Source organism: Nomia melanderi, chromosome 4, assembly GCF_051020985.1.
Source record: "Nomia melanderi isolate GNS246 chromosome 4, iyNomMela1, whole genome shotgun sequence".
In the NCBI taxonomy this organism is placed as follows: Eukaryota; Metazoa; Arthropoda; class Insecta; order Hymenoptera; family Halictidae; genus Nomia; species Nomia melanderi.
This window is the reverse complement of record NC_135002.1, coordinates 5,098,562-5,119,001: the sequence shown is the minus strand read 5'-3', so window position 1 is coordinate 5,119,001 and position 20,440 is coordinate 5,098,562. Positions and strand designations below refer to the sequence as shown.

Here is a 20,440-nt window from a genome sequence, read left to right as displayed (position 1 = left end):
TGCGAATTTCAATACTTTCTCATGATTATACATTTACATGTTAAAGTGTACACTTCGAGTTTGAATTTTACGTAGCGAAAGTTGGAAAGTTGGTCACTTTTAGCAGCGATCAACCTTTCTCTCCGACTGATCAAAATTTGTAGTCGAAAGTGAATTACAAAGGTGCGCATATGAAATAAATCATTTCTTATTATAGACTACAAGTCTCCGGAAATGGAAGAACAATTACATCGTTGATTTTCATTTTGTATATTATATTAAGTATGAACAAACGTAAACAACATTTACAACGTTTTTTTATTGGCCGAATATAGAATCGGTTAAAGTTAAGTACATGATACCTCAACTGAGTTTGATTATTATATCGTCACTGTTTGTCGCGAGACGGTAAATGCGAGTCGTTAATTAACAATTCATCCTTGATACGCTCGATAATCGTTATCCGCTAAATATGACACGTTTTATTGTTAAGATTGTGATTATAATTCCAGTCGCGTTAATGCTACACTTTTGATTGTTTGTTTCTCGGCTGTGAACACGATCGATCTATTGCTACGAACGCGTTTTTTGGGCGTTTCCTCTTCCTCCGTTTCGTTGTCACCGTTTCCTTTTATCGGATAGTAACATGAATACGGTCGAGTGTGAATATTAAACATATTTCGAATGTAATTATTGCGAATGCTCGTAATTGCGGTGTACAGAAAGCAACTTCTAGCCAATTTAAACGGTATCAGTTTACTGCTTCATGTGATCAATGATACGCAACAGTGTCGAATATATCCGAACGTATTTATGTTACGACCGAATTTGATTTAAATCGTGAATCGTTCGTCTCGATAGAAAAATCATGATCACGGATTCCCTTACGAGCTACGGTTCAATAAAAAAGAGAACGTTTCGCCGGTCGAGCGAGTACTGCGCGAAATGGCTGGTCGTGGCGCGCGATTCGAAATCGAACACCGTCGGACTAAAGTATACACAGGCTCGTCGCCGAGCCTCGCTAAATAAAATATGCATCTACTCATCGTGAGAATTACAATTAATTACAGTTATTTAATTACATAATTACATAATCATAATTTACACGTAAATCAAGCGAAACGGAAATTCGTTCGGGTCCCTTCTTGTTTGTTCTCGAAAAAAGTTCGTAAAAATCATCAACGATCCACGCGAAGCGTCATACAGCGTGGACACTAGAAGAATAGCTTATACTTGGAGTTCAGTTGTTTCACTCAGAATAACGAACCTTGGAAATTTGAATACATTTGAATGAACGCTTCGTTGAAACACAGAAATTATTTACAAAGACTGAGAATCATTCGGAAAGTACAAGACGAAGCGCTTATCTTTACGAAGCAAATCGTTTTCCAATTATATGTACAAGTAAATACATGACTAACGGTAACCTAGAAGTAGCACATGCAACGATAATTTTAGAAGAGAGAATACTTATCGCCTGACTCACTGTTTTCAGCGGAAAAGATTATAGAAATTCGCAGAATATCCGTACACTCACGTACAAAAATTGAAGTTAACAACTGAACTTGGCTACTGACAGAAATATTACAGAAGAATTCATTTGTCCTCGTGTCTACGCTGCACGAGTTCGCCGATCGCAGTTTTATACAAAATAATTTATGCTTTGGTCGTTTAGGCCGCCACCTCGCTTGATGAACACTTGTCGAACATGGCGTCGAGGACTTGCGTGAACTTTAGGTGTCTCTCTTCCGGCGCCACGGTAGATCCCCGACTGCCCCATAGAAATTTTATATGAAATTCGGTTCGAAACGCGTCGGAAAGTAACTCGTCACTTCTGGAACCCTCCAGAGCGATCTCCGCGTTCCTGCGGAACAACGGTAGGTTCTCCGCCATTTTGCGAGCCGACTCCAAGTGGGACCATACGATCGAGAGGCCGCAGTCCGGCGCGGAGTTCTCCCACGGCGACAAGATGGCGGCTGTTAGGCTCGAAGGCGCAGCCGTTCCTACGAAAATAATATTTATGTTAACTACTCATTATGAAATACACGAAATTATATATAGACGTGTTATTCAAATAAATCTCACAGTAGTCATCATTTATGTAATCAAATAATAGCCAGATAAAACTTGTCAAGTCGATAAAAAACTGATAACGATTTATATCTAGAAAGTGTCTTCTTTAATTTTTGCTTTCCATTGCAATCATACACGCTATCAGTCATTATCCGAGATTATAGAAGTTACAAGAAAGATAAGTATCTCAAAACACACCCAACACGTCCTCGGGCCCTCTCTCACCCAGCAAGGCAATAGGCAACAAATGTGGCAGCGTGGTATTCGGGGCTTGCGGATTTGTGCACTCGTTCATAGCTCGCAACGTCGGCCTCAGTTTCGCCTCGAAGCTGAACGCCTCGTCCGTGTGCTTCTGCCTGAGCAGATGCCACGTGTTCGCTAGCCTCTGTATCTGCGGCAGACACAGGCCCAGCATCACGCCACAGAACCCGTATAAATTGCCCAACGCAGTCTTCGTGTCAATTGCCACTTTGATCCACTTGCTGATAGTCGCGGCTCTTTCGATGGCAGTGGCTCCGGCTAACACCGTCACAGCTACCACCAGTTTCAAGCACTCAGATCTTTCGATCAGATCTACTCTGACCTGCCTGCCGTGAGGCAAGGTAGCTAACTCGATGCCGCTCAAGCCGTTCCTGCTCCCGGCGCCGGGCAGAAGTGCCAGCTCCAAATCGATCTTCGTCAGATGAGAAGCCAACACTCTGGGCGCCGAATCGTGAAGCATTCCAGAGACACCTCTCAACGCAGTGGGGTCGAGAGGCCTGTGGTCTCCAGTAGGCAGCAAAAGAGTAGTAAATCCTTCGATGTCCAGCGCTGTAGAGATTTCCAAAGATGGCACAGCCACGACCAACTGCTCCTCCGCGGATAGCTCGTATTCGTTGCCATTGTTTCCGTTGATGCCATCGTTGCTAGTCGCGTAATGGCTCCTGATGACTACTCCTTTGATAGGAGCAGACCCTGAAGGGTTGCTAGTGCCTCCAGAGTTGTTAGTCTCGAACTCGCTGTCCCCAGATCCGTTTCCACTGTCGCTACCCGATGCCTGGTAGCCTTGGTGATGGTGGTGATGGTGGTGATGATGATGATGCCCGTGGTGTTGATGATTGGGGACATAGGGTATTCTAGGTGGTTTCGGGGGAGCTGATCCTAGAGAGTTCTGGTGGTTCAAGTTGGGCGGTTGAAGGATAGGCTGTTGTTGCTGTTGAAGTGCTGGGTCGGAGATGACCCTGGTGATCTTCTGACGGCCCAGCGACAGGGAGCAAGATGGCGGTTGGTTCTGAATTGGCGGTACTCGAGGCAGAGTGCTGGATTGAACTGGCATGTGCGGCGTTGTTTGTTGATTCAATGCTTGGCGAACGTCGTGCTGATCCGTTGGATGATGCTGGGCCGTCAACGAGTGGCTGCGTTGCTGCTTGCGAGGTAAGCGAGGTGGCGACCCAGTTGATAGGGATGACGAGGAGGGGCTGGAACAGTGTTGACTGTTCGCGGACGCTGCGACGCTGGTCAGAGGGACTGATCTAGGCTTCGGCGTGATTATTCTAGCACCGCTTGCCTGGCTGATGGGCCGACCGCTGCCGACGTAGAATGTTATCAAGTCCGCAACTGTGTCAAATGCTTCGTCCTCGAATTGGTACTGCGCTCTTTCGTAGACTGTTTCCGGTTGGATCACGACCTGGAAAGCATACAGGGTCGTTAGTACGATCGTCTAAATGTATATGTATGTATATGTATGTTCAGCTATTTTTTCTTGAATGATTCATTTACTTCAATGATTAACATCATGAAGATGAAGGTTATTTCTTTTGCTAGAAGTATTCGGAAGCTAAAGGTAAAATGGAGACTTTGTTAAGTTCTAGTGAATGTTTATGCAATCTTTAGAGATATCGTCTAAATGTATATCTTTGGTAATATGTTCAGCTATTTTATCTGGAATGATTGATTCATTTACTTCAATAATTAACATCATGAAGGTAAAGGTTAAGTATTTCTTTTGCTAGAAGTTTTAGGGAGCTAAAGGTAAAATGGAGACTTTGTTTTCTAGTGAATGTTTATGCAATCTTTAGAGATTACACAATTCCATTCTTTTGTATTAGATAATTTTCTTGTTGAATTCCAGACAGTTACAGCTGCTGCAAATGTTTGAAACGTCGTCTATCGAATATCACTTACCCTGTTAATGACAAAATGAAGAGGCTGACCTTTCCATCGGACCGTGAGGACATAGTTTCCGGGTTGGGAGGCACAGTCGCGAACCAAAAAGTCACCGTCGTTCGGCACTTCCGCCTCGGCTCCTTTTCTACCGCCCCGCAGCGTGCTGCCATGGTACCAAGCGTGAGATCTTAGGTCCCTCGGATCCAGAAGTCGAAGTTCCCGCTCCAAGAGTTTACGCGTCGACTCTTCTGGCGGCTCCTAAATTAGACATCCCAGACCGAGAATGTTAAATCAGTAGGCTATGATGCACGCTAGAAACCAGCGATTCGAAATGAGAACACCTACTTCATTACTAGACCACAATATTCGTGCTAACGTGAACTTTCTTTCTATAATTTACGAATACTACTATTCTTTCGAACTAAACCTTGAACAACACTCATTTCTATCTTCGTAATTTTTTTGATCGAAGTTTAGAAATAATAATCGAACCTCTCATAATTGCTCGTGGAATAAATTACTTTCAATCCTCGAATCATTCAGCAAGCTTTATAATATACATCGTCAATATTCGATTGAATAAATCATTGTAGAGAAATGTCAAGTTTCCCGTATCTTATCTGAATATCTGAGATCCACGCGAAACACGCGGTCGCCGTAACGTCCGTTGCACTCTCGATCGATGCGAGGTACAATTGTAATTGAACATTTTGTGATTGCCTCGTAAGCCTCGCAGACAGTCGTACGGATCAATGACGAAGTGTCTCGACTCTGCGAGACCACGGAATTGGCTTAACGAGAACAGCCTTGAGTGCTTCGCCACTAAAGAGATCATCGTCGCGTTCGTGTGCGCGACTTATCACCGACACACTCTGTCGCACGTGAAACCCGGATCGCGAAGACGGCTGCGTACGAACGATCCAATTATGATCACGCTGAATTAGCCGATTGACGAGTTTCTCCAAAGCGATCATCGATATCTTCATTCCCCAATACCGCGTCTCGAAGATGACCACGTTCTATCGTCGCTATATCGATAAAATCAATTCAATCTCCTATAATCATAACAATATCTAATTCCATCTCTTATCATTGAAACAAACTATTTATCCAAACCTCTCTTAACATCTTCGCTCCAAACATCCACAAACCACGAAGCCTCATTCCTTAATACTACAGAAATAGCTCGTACGAATTCCACAAATCCATTTCAACCACAAATCACAATCCACACCCTAAAACCTTCAAACCTCCGAAACACATCCTTTTCAATCAACAGTTAAATAATTACCAAAATCCCACCAAAATCCTCATTAACCCTTTTCGAACGAGTGTCCTTACCGATCAAACTTCCATATTCGTAATACCAACTTCCAAACAAACGATCTAACTATTCAATCATCAAAAAACCAACACACGCTTTCCTTATTCTACATTATTTAAGCATTCGATATCTAATTCAGCAAGGTCTGCCCAAGGTTCCGTATACTTTAAAGAACCTCCCTCCGCAAACGGTTAACAGGCTTCCGATACTTCCCGAACTTCACAGATTCTCATTAGTCACTTCCTCCCTGTACACAAGGGGTGTTGTCCCTGAAAACACCGGATCCCGAACCCATGCCCAAACCTCCGAAAGAAGCCGAACGGAAACCAGTGTGCAGCAACATTTGAAAAATGCAGAGCCACTCACCATGGGTAAATTTGAATAGTCGCCGCTGTCAACCCTTTTCCCGGCAGCCTCTCCGGAACCCGCGTCCTGGTCCACCCTTCTGTCCGCCGTCTCCTCTTCCTCGGCTCTCACCTCCGACGACCTGCGTCGAAAAAGTGATTTTTCACCGTGGCACCGTTCACATCTCGCGCCCCGTCCCTACCCCGCCGCGTGCATGTACAATCACCCTCGATCGGAGGCGCGGGAGCGACGTTTTTTTCAAGCCGATCGCCGGGAAAATGTTTTCCTCGGACACGCGAGAGACCGTCGAGGCAAGGGATAGGGTTTGGCCACACGGCTCACCGGCCGAGCGCGCGCACCCCACTGAACTATGTGCGTGGAAACCCACGACGCGAGCAGGGCCGTATTTTCGGAGGACCCCGCAGGCGCCCTCGTGGGGTATTAATAGAACGGGGGGCGACACCGCTTCCCGCGTCAACGAAAATATTTTCATTCTTCCTCTGACAGACGATTCTGTGACTTCTGGACACCATGTATTAGTTTTTTTATTCCGGGGATTTTCAGAGGGGAACTAGCGGAGTTCCTTGCGAGATGCGTCGCTGTGACGCAGGGGGGATGGGGGAGAGTAGTATTTAATATTCATGCTGGTTCTAGTTTCGAGGAATTTTTACTCGTGGAGCGTGATTTTTCAATGAATTCGCAACTTTGGAAGAGATAGTGAAGTAGAAATTGATTATGGGGATGATATGAAGGACATTGTTTTATTTACGAGTCAAAGGTAGGGGAGAAAATTGCAGTGAGAATGTTATGAAAATTGACTGAATTATAAATATGGGATATAGGTATTATGCATGTCGTTATTAGGTGAATTCGATCGTTCTGTACAATGGAGGTTAATACAAAATGCATGTTTAATGCCTTCAAAAGTCTCATTAAACATACATCGAATAGAATATTAAATACAAGTATCGAATTTCAATGGCGTTTATTATAATCTTCAACGTAACTCATAATTTCCGGAAATCATCTGTCCCTAGGATCGTCGCGTGAAAGTACATCGAGATTCGTATGCACTTCGTACGTCACTGCGACGCACCCGTCGCGTTCTCACCCACGCCTCCGTTTTCTTCGTCCTCGAGCAGTGTTCAGTGTCGGGTTGACACCGAGCATTCGATCGGAGACCGCGCGGCGAAAGATTATCCCGATTTTTTTTCGGAGGAGCGTCGACGCCGGCCGGCTCGGGTCTCGGTTCCTTATCAGCCGGCGTTACGTTTGGTCGATAGCACCGGGGCGGCGGGGGTTATTGATCTGTTTGGGTAGGGTAGGGAGGCTGCACGGAGGGTGCCCGCGCGCCTGCGTCGGACAAAAGCGTTCGATAAGGGTCTAGGAACCCGTAAAACGCATCTGTGCTCTTGTTTTGTTCCTATTGTTCGGGGAAGTCGAAGGATCGATTGATCAAGGAACAGGAAAGGAGTCTTAACACATTGCGTACCGGCGACTTTTCAGAGAACTGAATTGTTCGGGTGGAGATTTTCAGTGAGATCAACGTATATTGCTGTACATATTAACACTCAGATATCAATATTGTTATGCGATATATTTTAAATAGATAATTTGAATGAAATTTCATATTTCTAAGTACTATAGCAATTAGCAAAATTGCATAGCTAAGTGTCTTCTATTCCTGATGTCTTCTGTCTGCAATTATTAAAAAGATAACATGTTTCTCTGAGAAATTCTTGATGAAATTGATTTAGCAATACGCACACTGAATTGTAAAGTAATTTAAGTTCTGGTAGGTGCACTCTTAGAGTTTTTATAAAGAAATTTTGAAAAGTCACTTTAACTGCTTTAGTGTTAACACTTAACCTACTAGACTGATAAAAGTAACCTATTCCTGATGTCTTCTGTCTGCAATTATTAGGATAACAGATGTTTCCCTGAGAAATTCTTGATGAAGAACTCTTGGAGTTTCTATACAGGAACTTTAAAAAAACTATTTCAATTTAACTGATCGGTTTTAGTGTTAATTGCGACTTCATTTCAACGAACTCAGTGCGAGAATGAAATTAAATTAATCGACGTTTTGAGTCATCCTTGATTTAATTATGACAATTTTTATTTTAAATTCGCTAATCCATGTGAATATAATCATACTCCTAAGGAGTTTACAAGAAATTCTCTCCTGATACGGAATCGAAGATTGAAATTAATAATACAGAAGATTAGGGTACTTTCTAGTGCGATGTTCGAACATCGAAGAAACTGTAGGATGCTCTTTTCATGAATAAAGGAAAGGTTCCTCGAATGGGGGATTGCATTCTCAGACTATATTTGGGATGCAGCAGTCACCGTTGCAAATTGGTGTTACGTAGTGCGTCGAGGGGAGGAGGGGACAATTTTCTGGGAGTCGACGGTGTTATAAATAGCAACGGAAAGGGTTCAGATGCGAGCGGATAGCGTGCCATTCGCAGAAGTAAACCGCGTGCCTTATCTTCCTGCGAGCTCTAATGTCATTGCGACAGGATCTCGCATGCAAACCTGCAACGATTGCAGGCTGCATTTGCATCGGCCGGCTGCGCGATATGGCCGACCCGTGCCGCCCCGAACGCTCTGCATAAATAACCCCGGCTGACCCCTATGAATTCGATGAACAGGAGTCCATGAAACATTGAAATTAACCGAAGACAACTGGAACCTACTGTGGCTAATATTTCTAATTAACAGCGCAACTTAAGACGATACCCTAACAGATCTATCCCCTAGGGAAACAGTGTATCAAGAAAGTTCTTGAAAGGGTGTAACGGATATCTTGATACAATATTTGACATTCTTCGCGCGACTCTATTTGCAATATGATCAATGACAGGACTGTACTATTAAAATGGAAGGACACGATAAGATTACAAAGCATTGCAAATATGTAGACGCGCGTTTGCTCTGCATGACGTAGACAAGCAGATGCATCGGACGAAAATATACGCGTACGCGTCGAAGTTTGAATGAACGTATGGCGATAAAAGCCTTATGTTACAATGAATAAATATTCAGCCGTACCTTCGTTATCGATTCTATCATCGAACGTGAATATAAACCTCTACATTTCATAACGTAACACATCTCACGAAATATATTCAAACACCAATACATTCAATGAAGTATCTCTCGCGACATCCTTCGAAGTCCTCGCTCAAGAATTCGAGACGTTCCGAGAAGTATCAGATTTAATCGCGCACTAATTGAATGACAAATGCTCGACTGTAAACGATCATTGTCTTATCGCCATTCCAGACGTTCCGATAAATCTCTCGCAGCCCGATCGACACGACAGGGACAACGATCGTGTCAAAGCGCCCGGTGTATTCTCAAAAGGATTACGAAAGAGGTACAAGGTTCACAGTTTCCCCCGTTCCGTTTCTATGGGATTCCCGCGCTCTCTGATCTCCCGCCAGGGCGTTATTTCGAAGGCTAACACCGAGGAAAACCGGTTCGGGACACGCCGCCTCTATTATTTTCCTGCACCCGGCATACCCTCCGACAGGCTAATTCATAACTTATAAGAGGAGAATCTCGACTCCGGTGGAAAAGTCCTTTCAAGGCCTCGACTCCTGAGGTCTGTGTTCCGTTTCGTTCTCTTTTTACCGCGGTATATTATGCACGGACGTACGGGGTTGAGGGAAAAGGTGTTGTAGATCGGTATCTCGAAGACTGTTGCATTCAGGGCCCGGGACACGGGGAATGCCGATGCATCGTGGAACTGTGGGTCGCTGAAAGGATTGGGTTCTCGGAGCTCTGGGTCCCCTGAATTGGCGATGGATCGATAGATCGACCGGTAGATTTCGTTAAATAGTTAAATAATCGTAGAACGGGTTGCAAAGTGTACAATAGTTGCGTGAAATTATGAATTCTTATATGTTGGCGATTTTTAAGAGGATTATTGGAATTTGAAATGTTTGAACATGGTATGGTCCAGGGTTCATCAGCGATTTTAGAAATGAAGGTCGTTGGTTCGTTAATTTTCTTACGGAACAGATCGGTAATTAAGTTGTTGACGTTTTATGTAATCTGGGAATAGGAATGAGTTGTTTGGTTTTGTATTGTTCCTATTGAACGTGGGATTTTTACTTTTCCTCGGTGATGCTAATTGGAAAATCTGTTCTAAGATCATTCGGAGTAATCAAGAATTCGTAAAAGGATTATTGAAATTTGAAACGTTTAAACATGGTATGGTCCAGGGTTCATCAGCGATTTTAGAAATGAAGATCGTTGAGGTACTAATTTTCTAACATCAGTAATTTTATAAATGAAGATCGTTGAGGTACTAATTTTCTAACATCAGCAATTTTATAAATGAAGATCATTGAGGTACTAATTTTCAAACATTGCAGACTTCTAATTTACGAGTTTCAAAATATTGACAATCAAGGGGTTCACTGCAATTAAAATACAGGATGATCCGTGACTCGAATGGGAGACACTTGTCGTTCGCGTGTGAAACGGTAAGTTCGTGGTTAATTTGACATGCTGTTACCTCCGGCTCTCTTCTGGCAGGTCTTCCGGTGACAGAGGCGTCACGATGAGGGAGGGCTGCTTTTGAATAATTATTTCCGGTTGCAGATGAACCGTGTGCCGCTTCTGATAGAGCTCCTTACAAGAAGCTGAAGAGGATATGCCGTTCCTCTTCCGACGACGGCCGCTGGCGCCTAGATTTTGCAGGGTGCCCATAGATGGGAACCGGAAGCTCCATGCTATGCCTGAAGAATAGAAATCCACCAATTATTTTTCCTATTTCGAGCCGTGCTTCCGTGGACAACTGCCGGGAACACATGAACTATAATTGCGACATTAATATTCCATTCAGCGAAATGTAAGTATGTTTAATGTGTTCCTTCGGGTTGGAGATAATTATGAGTAGACACTTTCAGCAATGGAATATAAATAAGATAATTACTTCAATAAAAAATATTATATAGTTAAAGATAAGAGAATATTTTATTCCAATACTTTCTATATATTTTACACGATGTTTTCTGTCAATCGGGCTGAATAAATAATTAGAACACTCGTGGAAAGCGTACTCTTGGAATATAAAAAAGATAATTACTTCAATAAAAAATATTATATAGTTAAAAATAAGAGAATATTTTATCCCAATACTTTCTATGTATTTTACACGATGTTTTCTTTCGATCGGGCTGAAGAAGTAATTAGAACACTCGTGGAAAGCGTGCTCTGTCAATTAATATTTCCGGACGTTCCTTGTTTTTCAACGCTTTTAAACGATTAGCCCGTCGCTTCAGTCGGCGTGTTCCACAGACGAATTTCTCTGAATACTCACGCATGCCACTACTTTTCTGTCCTCGATCCTTGTCGCTCACGATCATCTCAATCCCGGACCGCTCGCTTACGGGTTAAATCGTGTCAACGCGCTCGTTGCGTCACAAACCGCGTGCCCAATCCCCGGCTAATTGTTCCTATCGATATTGTTCATACACGCGCGCTTGTCTTATTCCGCGAAGCGTATTGTCAACGGCACAGGAACGACCGAGACCGTTTACACTGTGACGCCATTGTATCGCGGACGGATATCATTCCGTCTCTCGGCCGTCGCGAAAAATATTTATCGAACTGCAATGGAACAAAAGAGTATTGGCACATTCCTGCTTAGTAGTTTTCTAGTGATAACGTTTCCAGAAGAAATAGTATCTGTTAAATCTGGATTTTCTTTGCATCTACTTTATTACGCGGAAGAATATATTGATTTGAATATTTCAGTATTTGTGCATTTAATTTTTTAATTGAATATTTCAGTATTTAAATATTTAATATTTTTAACTGAATATCTCAGTATTTATGTATTTAATTTTTTTAATTGAATATTCAAGTCTTTAAGTATTTAACTTTTTTAAATTGAATATTTCAGTATTTAAATATTTAATTTTTTAATTAAACATTCAAGTTTCTAAGTATTTAATTTTTTCAATTAAATATACAAGCGTTCAAGTATTTAATTTTTCAAATTGAATATTTCAGTGTTCAAGTAAAATTTTTTCTTTCTATTCCATTCATTTCTCTCTATAATTATCACTTGCTGCGTCGGTACACTCAATATAATTTTGACCATTTCCGATGTAACAAAGACACACCGCAGTTATTGTTTACAACAAGACGTTAACTAGGAGAAGGTCAACCATAATGAAGATCTTGTTCGAACAAGAGGAAACATTATTCTCCAGAACAACGCATTGTTCCCTGGATAGCTTTCTTTTATTGAAATTCTCCGTTATTCTTTCAAATTCCGTGTTCGTTAAACTAGAATTAATTTGGTTCTTCCGTAGTCTCCTCGGTTCCACTGACTATATTTTCGTCATTCCCCAACAAAATCGACCAGTAAGCCATTTTTCTCAACACATTCTCCTTTCTCGACCTTTCATTTCCCTTCGTCGCAACCTCGCGTTCACCGTTCACCTGTTCACTCTACAGCGAACGGAAATATCGACCACGTAGACAAATTCAATAACTCCAAAACCATTCAAATTCACTTCCATCAATTATCATACTAACAACTACACTTCAAATATCACACATAAATATACAACACACACGATCACCAAAATTCTCAAACTATAAAAATTCTATCTCTTAATAAAACACTACAATAAAAATCAAACAAAATCACTAACATTCATCGATACCATCATTCTCCTATATCTTCGAAGCTCATCCCATAAATACAAGAATTCCTGTCGCACCTTTCATTTAAGCACCAATTACAAACAAAAATACACAAACATTCTACATAATATTCAACATCTTCATACATATAAATCCCACAAATACAATAATTCCTGTCGCACCTTTCATTTAAGCACCAATTACGAACAAAACCGATACACAAAAATTCTACATAATATTCTTCATATATATAAATCCCATAAATACAAGAATTCCTGTCGCACCTTTCATTTAAGCACCAATTACAAACAAAACCGATACACAAACATTCTACATAATATTCAACATCTCAATATACATGAATCCCATTTGAAAATATCGGTACAAGCGAACGTTCCATCGGAGACAACCAAAAATCCCAAGAAATCAATCTCTAAACAACAAGTATACACGAAATCTGCATTATGCGCTCGGCGAGCGCGCGCAGACAAATACCACTCAACGACACAATATATCTTCCATTGAAATTCCACGGCTGGTTCCGAACGCGATCACAGGTGCAGCGGAACGACCACGCGCATAACCACGGAACTGGCCCCGGACAATCGTGTTCCCGATCCCATTCAAACGCGAACGCCGAACCGCCCACGATCGTTCGCGCAGCGGTCCTTACGATTTATGAAGTTCCCGCCTGTGTGCACGTATGCGTGCGTATTTTTCCCTTCCCCTCACCGCCGGCCCAGGGAGCGAAGTTAGCGCGAGGCTCTTTTGTCGAAGCCACGTGCGGATCCTGCGAGCAGTTCGCCAGAAACTGAAGTCCTCGGCTCACTTTCGCTTCGATCCGTTTATCTTCGCTCGCCTTCTAGCGCGCGAAGCAGATATAAACCTGTTCTCGACAGCCTTTCCAGTCGCCGGGATTCGAGCGTTGCCCCTTAACCCTTTCCGCTCTTATGTTTCGTGAAACGAACGCCCAGTGACGCGCGGATCGTTCGCCACCGGCCGTTCGAATAGAAATATTGGGGAATAAAAGGTTGTTCCCTCTGCGCCATCGTATCGTGTTTTTATTCGACTGTTGCTGGCTACTGCTGCAGTCTCGTTGAATTCTTTCTGCTCGGTCGAGTGTCTCTCTAATTCATATGCATTAAGGTTTCATTGATTACGAGTAGTAATTTCCTTATGGGAAAGGATCTACCGATCGGTGATTAAGTCGTTTGGACGTTTTATGTAATCTGGGAATAGGAATGGCTTGGTTTTGTATTGTTCCTGTTGAACGTGGGATTTTTACTTTACGATGGTACCGATTGGAAAATCTTTCCTACGATCGTTCTGAGTAATAAAGAATTCTTGAAGTCGATTTTTTTATGTCAAGTTCGAGTGATGGGACAAAGGAAGATCGAACTATTGAAACAGCTACAAAAGGAATTTTAGTAACTATAGTAATTAAAATCACAATAAAATTACTGAAATGATTATGACAACAATAGTAACAATATAATAATACTAATAATACAATTTAAATAAATTCACTCAGCAATGCTACCAATTCCAATCGCAACGTTCCCAGTGTCAACCGAGAACACTCGAAAGAAAAGGGAAACGAAGGAAAATATATTAAAATAACTATAATAATACTAATAATACAATTTAAATAAATTCACTCAGCAATGCTACCAATTCCAATCGCAACGTTCACAGTGTCAACCGAGAACACTCGAAAGAAAAGGGAAACGAAGGAAAATATATTAAACTAACTATAATAATACTAATAATACAATTTAAATAAATTTCACTCGGCAATATTACCAATTCCAATCGCAACGTTCCCAGTGTCAACCGAGAACGCTCAAAAGGAGAAAAGGGAAACGAAGGAAAATATATTAAACTAACTATAATAATACTAATAATACAATTTAAATAAATTTCACTCGGCAATGCTACCAATTCCAATCGCAACGTTCCCAGAAAGCTCGAAAGCTCGAGCATCGGTTACCCGTGAAAAATTCCACTACGCCCGTGGAAAAGGCAAAAAAAGTAGAAAAGGGAAACAAAGGAAACGGGAGAAAGAAACAGAAAGGACACCCCGCTGAGAGAAAAAGACTCGAGAGAGGACAGGCCAGGACACACGAGGAGAAGAACGACTCCGTGTGCGGTGGCCTGCCGATTCAAAAAGCGGACTGGTGGAATGCAGGTGTGTTTTGCGTCGCGCGCCGGTCGCTCGCTCTCTCGTCGACATAATACCTGGCGACTGATAAGGTCGCCGGTTTACCGAGATAACTATGCAACGTTTGGAGAGGCACTATCGACTGAAAGAGGCGCGATACGCGTTACGAGGTCGGAACGGCTGCGCGCGAGCCGAGGCCGTACCGAACGGAATATATTCTCTATTTTTCTCCGTTTTTAGCGACTCATCCGTCGATCGAATCTCTCGATTATTTAATTATTCATGAGCTTCGATTATTCGTTTCGTGCATGCAGTATTCGAAAAATGACGAAAGAGGCTCGGACATGGCTGTTTTTAAAGATCGGTAGGAGTCGGAGATTAATTTAATTTATGCGGATTATGTAAATGGTTTTTGTTCGGGTAGAGTGATTGAAAGTTGCTGCTGAACTGTGGGATTTTAGTTTCTCCGCAGTATGCGAGGGTATTGACGGGCTGTAAAATATTATTTTGAGCATTCGATTATCGTGTTTGCTTGTTTCATGGGCGAAACGTTGGAGTATCGACATTTTGATGACCGAATTTTCGGGTTGGTCGCTCTTGGTTTATTATTTAGAAGTTTCTATAGAGGAAATTCAAAAATACAATTTAATTTCTCGGTAGCTTTAGCGTTAATAATTCAAATAATCCTCGGTTTTGACGGACGCAGAGAATTTATCGCGCTAGTCGCGAGCGTTTCTCGAAAAGTTTTATTCACGTGAAACGTGCGTCGAGATTCCCCCGTTTCCTCCGTGGACACGTAATTGTATGCGCGTTTACCTCGCGACAGGAATTTCAATTGGACCCAGTTTTTGTGCACAGCTGACAGAGCCGAACGAGTCAACGAGATCCGCTGAAAGTTCATGGGGAAATCGCGAATATAAAAATCAGGAAGAACATCGGTGAATCTTCGACTCGCCTAACTGTATACTCATATTTCGACTCTGGATATAAAAATTATAGTTATAAAAAAAAAGGGAATCTGAATGTGAATAGAATGTATTATACATTAACAGTGGGCAAATGATTTTTTCTCTCAAATGAGTTTCTCTTTCCCTGTTAACCCTTTGCACTCCAAAGGTGCCTCTCAATCACCACTCGATTGGTGCATCGGAATTGTAAAATTTCGTATTTAACATTAAGTCTCGAGTAATCTGTCGATGCGTGAAATGTGGAAATAAAATACCATTGTTCCCCTTATTTCGTGAATAGATTCCTCGTTAAGTTAGTTCAACACTAGAACCACCGCGGATTTAAAACGATTGATATGTAATCCCTATAAAAATTGTAACAATAAACTATTTTCGGTTTCTTCAAACATTCATTATAGATACCAGTAATTGCGAAACAAAACAATCGAAACCAGTCATTTTCACTGGTACGGTAGTTCTAGTGTTAAGAAATGTCATCCATACTTTATAAAAATAAATTGAATATTTCTAGTGACAAATTTTTGCAGTGCAAAGGGTTAGTCAAGCAATTGATATATAATTCAGCTTCATATGTTGAAGGTTTTGTATATTTCGAAGAATCTTCCGCGTAATGACCATTTCAAATGTCCATTCTTTCCCTAATCACAGTCTTTCACCGGTCGATTCACGCGTTACGGGCATTAACATAAAATATTCAGTAATGAAATCTTCCTGTTTAACGGTTTCGTAATTACTCGCGACACTGATGCAAATTTATTCACCGTCCAATATCCGAGTCACTGAATTCTTTTCTCCACAGCTCATTCTCATTTTTTACGGGCACATTACTGAACAATATTTTGTCGCTTGCGTGACACGCAATTGCCTACTGCAAAGGGTTAACACGTTCGCTACCAGCGAATGGATACGTAGTTCAATAATGATTTTCTTGATTGAATTATTAAAATTGAATTTATTTTAGTGGTTGAAAATAGATTAGATTTGCTAAGAATTTCAGTTATTTCAATGGTTCAAATGAATCATCGAAATTTTAATGATTCAAGGTGAACAAATTTTGTTTATTGCTAAAGGATACGTAGTTCAATAATGATTTTCTTACGTGATTTTCTAACTCGAAGGTAGATCGTAGCAGAGTTAAGAAACTTGAACACTTGCACTCGAATATAATTGCAGTAGGACCTCGATTAACCGAGTCACTGTTTTACTGCTGTACCTATTGTCCATGTTTTCCGAACCTATTTTCTTTTCATCGATACTAACGATAAGATAAGACATTTTCGGTAAACATACACAAAAGTTGTTTAGCATCCAAACGGTTCAGTTCTCAAATATAACACCGTAGCTTATAACTTCAAGCAACAACATCCATAAGGTTAATTTCGTTTGCTTCATGTAAAATATAAGATTTCGTGCGCCCGTCAGAAATATGCGACGCTGGTGGCGAACATGTTACGAAACAATTTCGACGGAAAGACGGATTGTTTCTACTTATGCTCATACGTGCTCCGTATACTTTGTCCGCGTTTGTTTGTTTCAGTTTTTCCGCTGCGCTCGCGGCAGCTGATTTATCGTTCGCGAGGCCGCGCATGAGGGAACCACCTCGCGACCTACATCCTACGTTTAGCATACCCCGTGCCAGTTCCGATTTTGAAATAAAACAGTCTGTCGCGATTCTACACGTGTCCCGAGCGCCGATCCGCGAGCCGATCGGCACCGTGGGCGTCGGTTAACGATAAAGGCCCCCTCCCCACCCCACGACGCGTTCGTTTGTCTTTATCTCGCTCCGACTGTTTGACAAACAACGCATTTGCAACAATTTTACGTCACGCGCCGCGTCACTGATCAAACGAAAACGATATCCCCTTATTTCGCGTGCTCCTGCGATCGTTTCGTTCGAAATCCCAATTCCCGTCGTTACTGGAAACAACGTTCGAATCGGAATTCGAATTATTTACATTTCGGTCGATTCGATGGGACGGTGTTCATTAGTGCAATGGAAATGTCGAATTTTGAGGTATCGTGTATAGAGCGTATAGAAATAAATATTTGCTTTCGTATCTCGATCGTTGTTTGTCATTCATAAACATTCTGTTTTGGAAATATTCTTTGCTCTAAAATGTAATTATATGCTATGATTCTTTTTAGTAAATGAAATTTATAATTCCGATGAAAAGTTTCATGTTTTATCGGACCTTTGTGGTATGAAAATTGAATATAGTGTAGGATAAATGAGGAGTACTGTTTGTAGGAAGTTCTCTCATGAAAATTCCTTATGAACTCTTGAAAAAGAATTACGTGATCGAACGTCATCCTCCGAGCGATCCATGAGATCTCGCAGCCCCGAGATTCGCTGCAATCATCCAGCACGTGCTCGCCGAGCCTCATCGACTCATCACTTTCCTTTCACCATGAAACCGAATCACCTCGTCACGAACGTGATACGCGAGATCAACTGTCACTCAAACCGATTAACTACCAACGCAAAAACAACGTACAGTAAAACATTTCAAAACATCTTCCAAATATAGAACCGACACGATCTACCATCGAAAACATTCCATAAGCACCATTACATCCCCCGAACTTCAAACTAAATACTACAAATACAGAGAATCATGGAAAAACCCATTCTCAACGTCACTAATCCAACTGAAACTTCCATGAAATCACTAAAAGTCTCCAAAACAGATTACAACGTTTACCAAAGAGAACATTCTACTCAACTTCTATCGAGACAAGTGAGAATTCCCCGGGATCCCGTTTCGCGAACGAAATTCGAGCGGGAAACAATTCAAACCTTCGATCTCGATGTTCCATGAAACCTTAACCGTTTGGATGCTAGACAACTTTGTGGATATTTACCAAAAATGCAGAAGTGAGTGTATGCAAAAAAATGAATAAGAGTAGTTATCTAATGAGATCACAAATATTGTGTTATTAAAATATCAAAAAGTATTATTCAGATAAATTTACTTTGATTTATTTCTTGAAAAACATAGTAAGAAAATTATAGTTGATACCGATAAACAGAAGAATTTTGGCACAACACAAGAGCGTTATAGCGCTCCGCAGCACTCAAACGGTTAATGGCAAGATGATCGATGCGCAAGTGGCACGATTGGGATTCGTAAAAGGAGAAAAAAACAATAAAATGACACTGACTCTGGCTCCGCTTCGATTTCAGCTTGCTGGCGGTCTTTCCCATTTTCCTGGCGCATGCATGCCAGGCGGCGCGGGTCACGTTGCACCGATTCCAGGTAGCGGCACGTCGACGAGGCTGCACCGGCGGTAAAGACGAGCGGGATGGAGCGACGGGCAACGGCGCGACCGTAGCATAATGCGATACCGAGCTGACTGGCCGCAAAAACGAACGCGGAGACGAGCGAAGGGACACGGACGAGACCGATGGACAGGCGAGTGCCAGTCCCCGGCCAACCGAACCCGCCAGGAGTGAGAGTCACTGAGGAGAGAGGGAGAATAGAGGACTTATTCGACGGAGAGGGAAACTGCCGTGATGGGAGGGGGCTGTTAGCAGAGAGAGAGAGAGAGGGAGGAAGAGGGAGGGTATTAATGAACGAAAATGAAAGCCGGATTAAGGTCGGAATAATTGATTGAAATGAGGATAGTTGGGATGGTGTTGGAAAATTGATGGGGATGAAGGGTTGATCCTTCGGAGGATAGGATTGGCAGTGCTCTTAAATCGTTGGACGGTAGGGTGGATTCCAAGGGAAATTTTGAACTGAATTTGAGAATGAATATTGTATAGTTTGTGTCGGTTTGAAGGGAATGATTTGAGAACTGTTTGAACTTTATGGTTGGGCTGTGGGATTCGTTGGTTATTTTTATTTAATTTGTTGGGATTAGAGAATCTTGAAGGAATACTTGTGCAAATGGTAAGAATGGTTAATTATACTGTGATTTTCATGTGTATTTCAGTGTATGGTTTTTAATTGGGAGTTTTATTTTCTTGAGAAGTATTTTCTCTTTTGTATAATTTTGTAGATTTTGACTTTGGTTCGCCGAAGCAATTCTGGGATATCGATTCACTTCAAATCGAGTTATATGTGGATCGAATGAAGGGGTTCAAAGGGGAGGGAAGAAATTATGCAGTAGCTCGGAGTAGGGATAATTAACAAGGGCGAACGGGGAAACGGGCGATTTAATAAGCGCGGATAAGCGAAATTTCACTTCGTCACGGAATAGCTGATAAGCAGGGGGAGATAAAGGGTTACAGCGGGAAAGGGTGGCGGAGATAAATTCAATTAGATCCGCTGATAACGAGAGTTAAGAGGGTGAATCTGATCAAAGGGGTGCTCGGCGATAAGTGATCCTAAAAATAGTCCTGATCCGGCTACTGCGATATCTCGTTCGATTAAACGGACAAACAGAAAGAGAGCTTTTATTAGCAGCGAAAATTTCCTATCGACCGTCTACTAAATTCCACCCCCTATCTATGGAGGAGAGAGTTTCCAGAAACCCTGAAAATTATTAAAATACACAGGACCGATATATTTGTCCGTGTATTCTATTTGTCACCGTTAATTCGAATTATCGTTATAATTTACAGGGAACACTGAAGAACGAGGTTCGTTTGCCGAATTCATTCACGAACAGAACGTTCTTTTTCTTCGGAACGCGGAGGGCTAATTTATTTAACCGGTTGAATGTTGAGGATTATAGCGCTCTTCTTGCGTTATGTCAAAATTACTCTTACCATGTTTTTCAAGAAATAGATAAAAGTAAATTTACTCGAATAAATGTTACTTATCG

The 20,440-nt window shown here is 41.8% G+C and overlaps 1 protein-coding gene across 2 annotated transcripts; it reads right to left on the bottom strand.

Moving 5' to 3' along the window:
• Window positions 1-233: 233 nt before the first annotated feature.
• On the bottom strand, window positions 234-19,122 carry LOC116435110 (breast cancer anti-estrogen resistance protein 3 homolog). Of its 2 annotated transcripts, none has more exons than XM_031994321.2 (6): window positions 18,833-19,122; window positions 10,398-10,620; window positions 5,888-6,008; window positions 4,216-4,455; window positions 2,251-3,718; window positions 234-1,982 (listed from the first exon to the last, which is right to left on the bottom strand). In XM_031994321.2, exons 1-6 carry the CDS (start codon window positions 18,873-18,875, stop codon window positions 1,651-1,653), a joined length of 2,427 nt encoding a protein of 808 aa, XP_031850181.1. In that variant the 5' UTR covers window positions 18,876-19,122; the 3' UTR covers window positions 234-1,650. The 2 variants fall into 2 exon arrangements, with proteins under 2 accessions (XP_031850181.1, XP_031850180.1); XM_031994320.2 differs by lacking the exon at window positions 18,833-19,122 and adding an exon at window positions 11,205-11,702.
• Window positions 19,123-20,440: the final 1,318 nt, after the last annotated feature.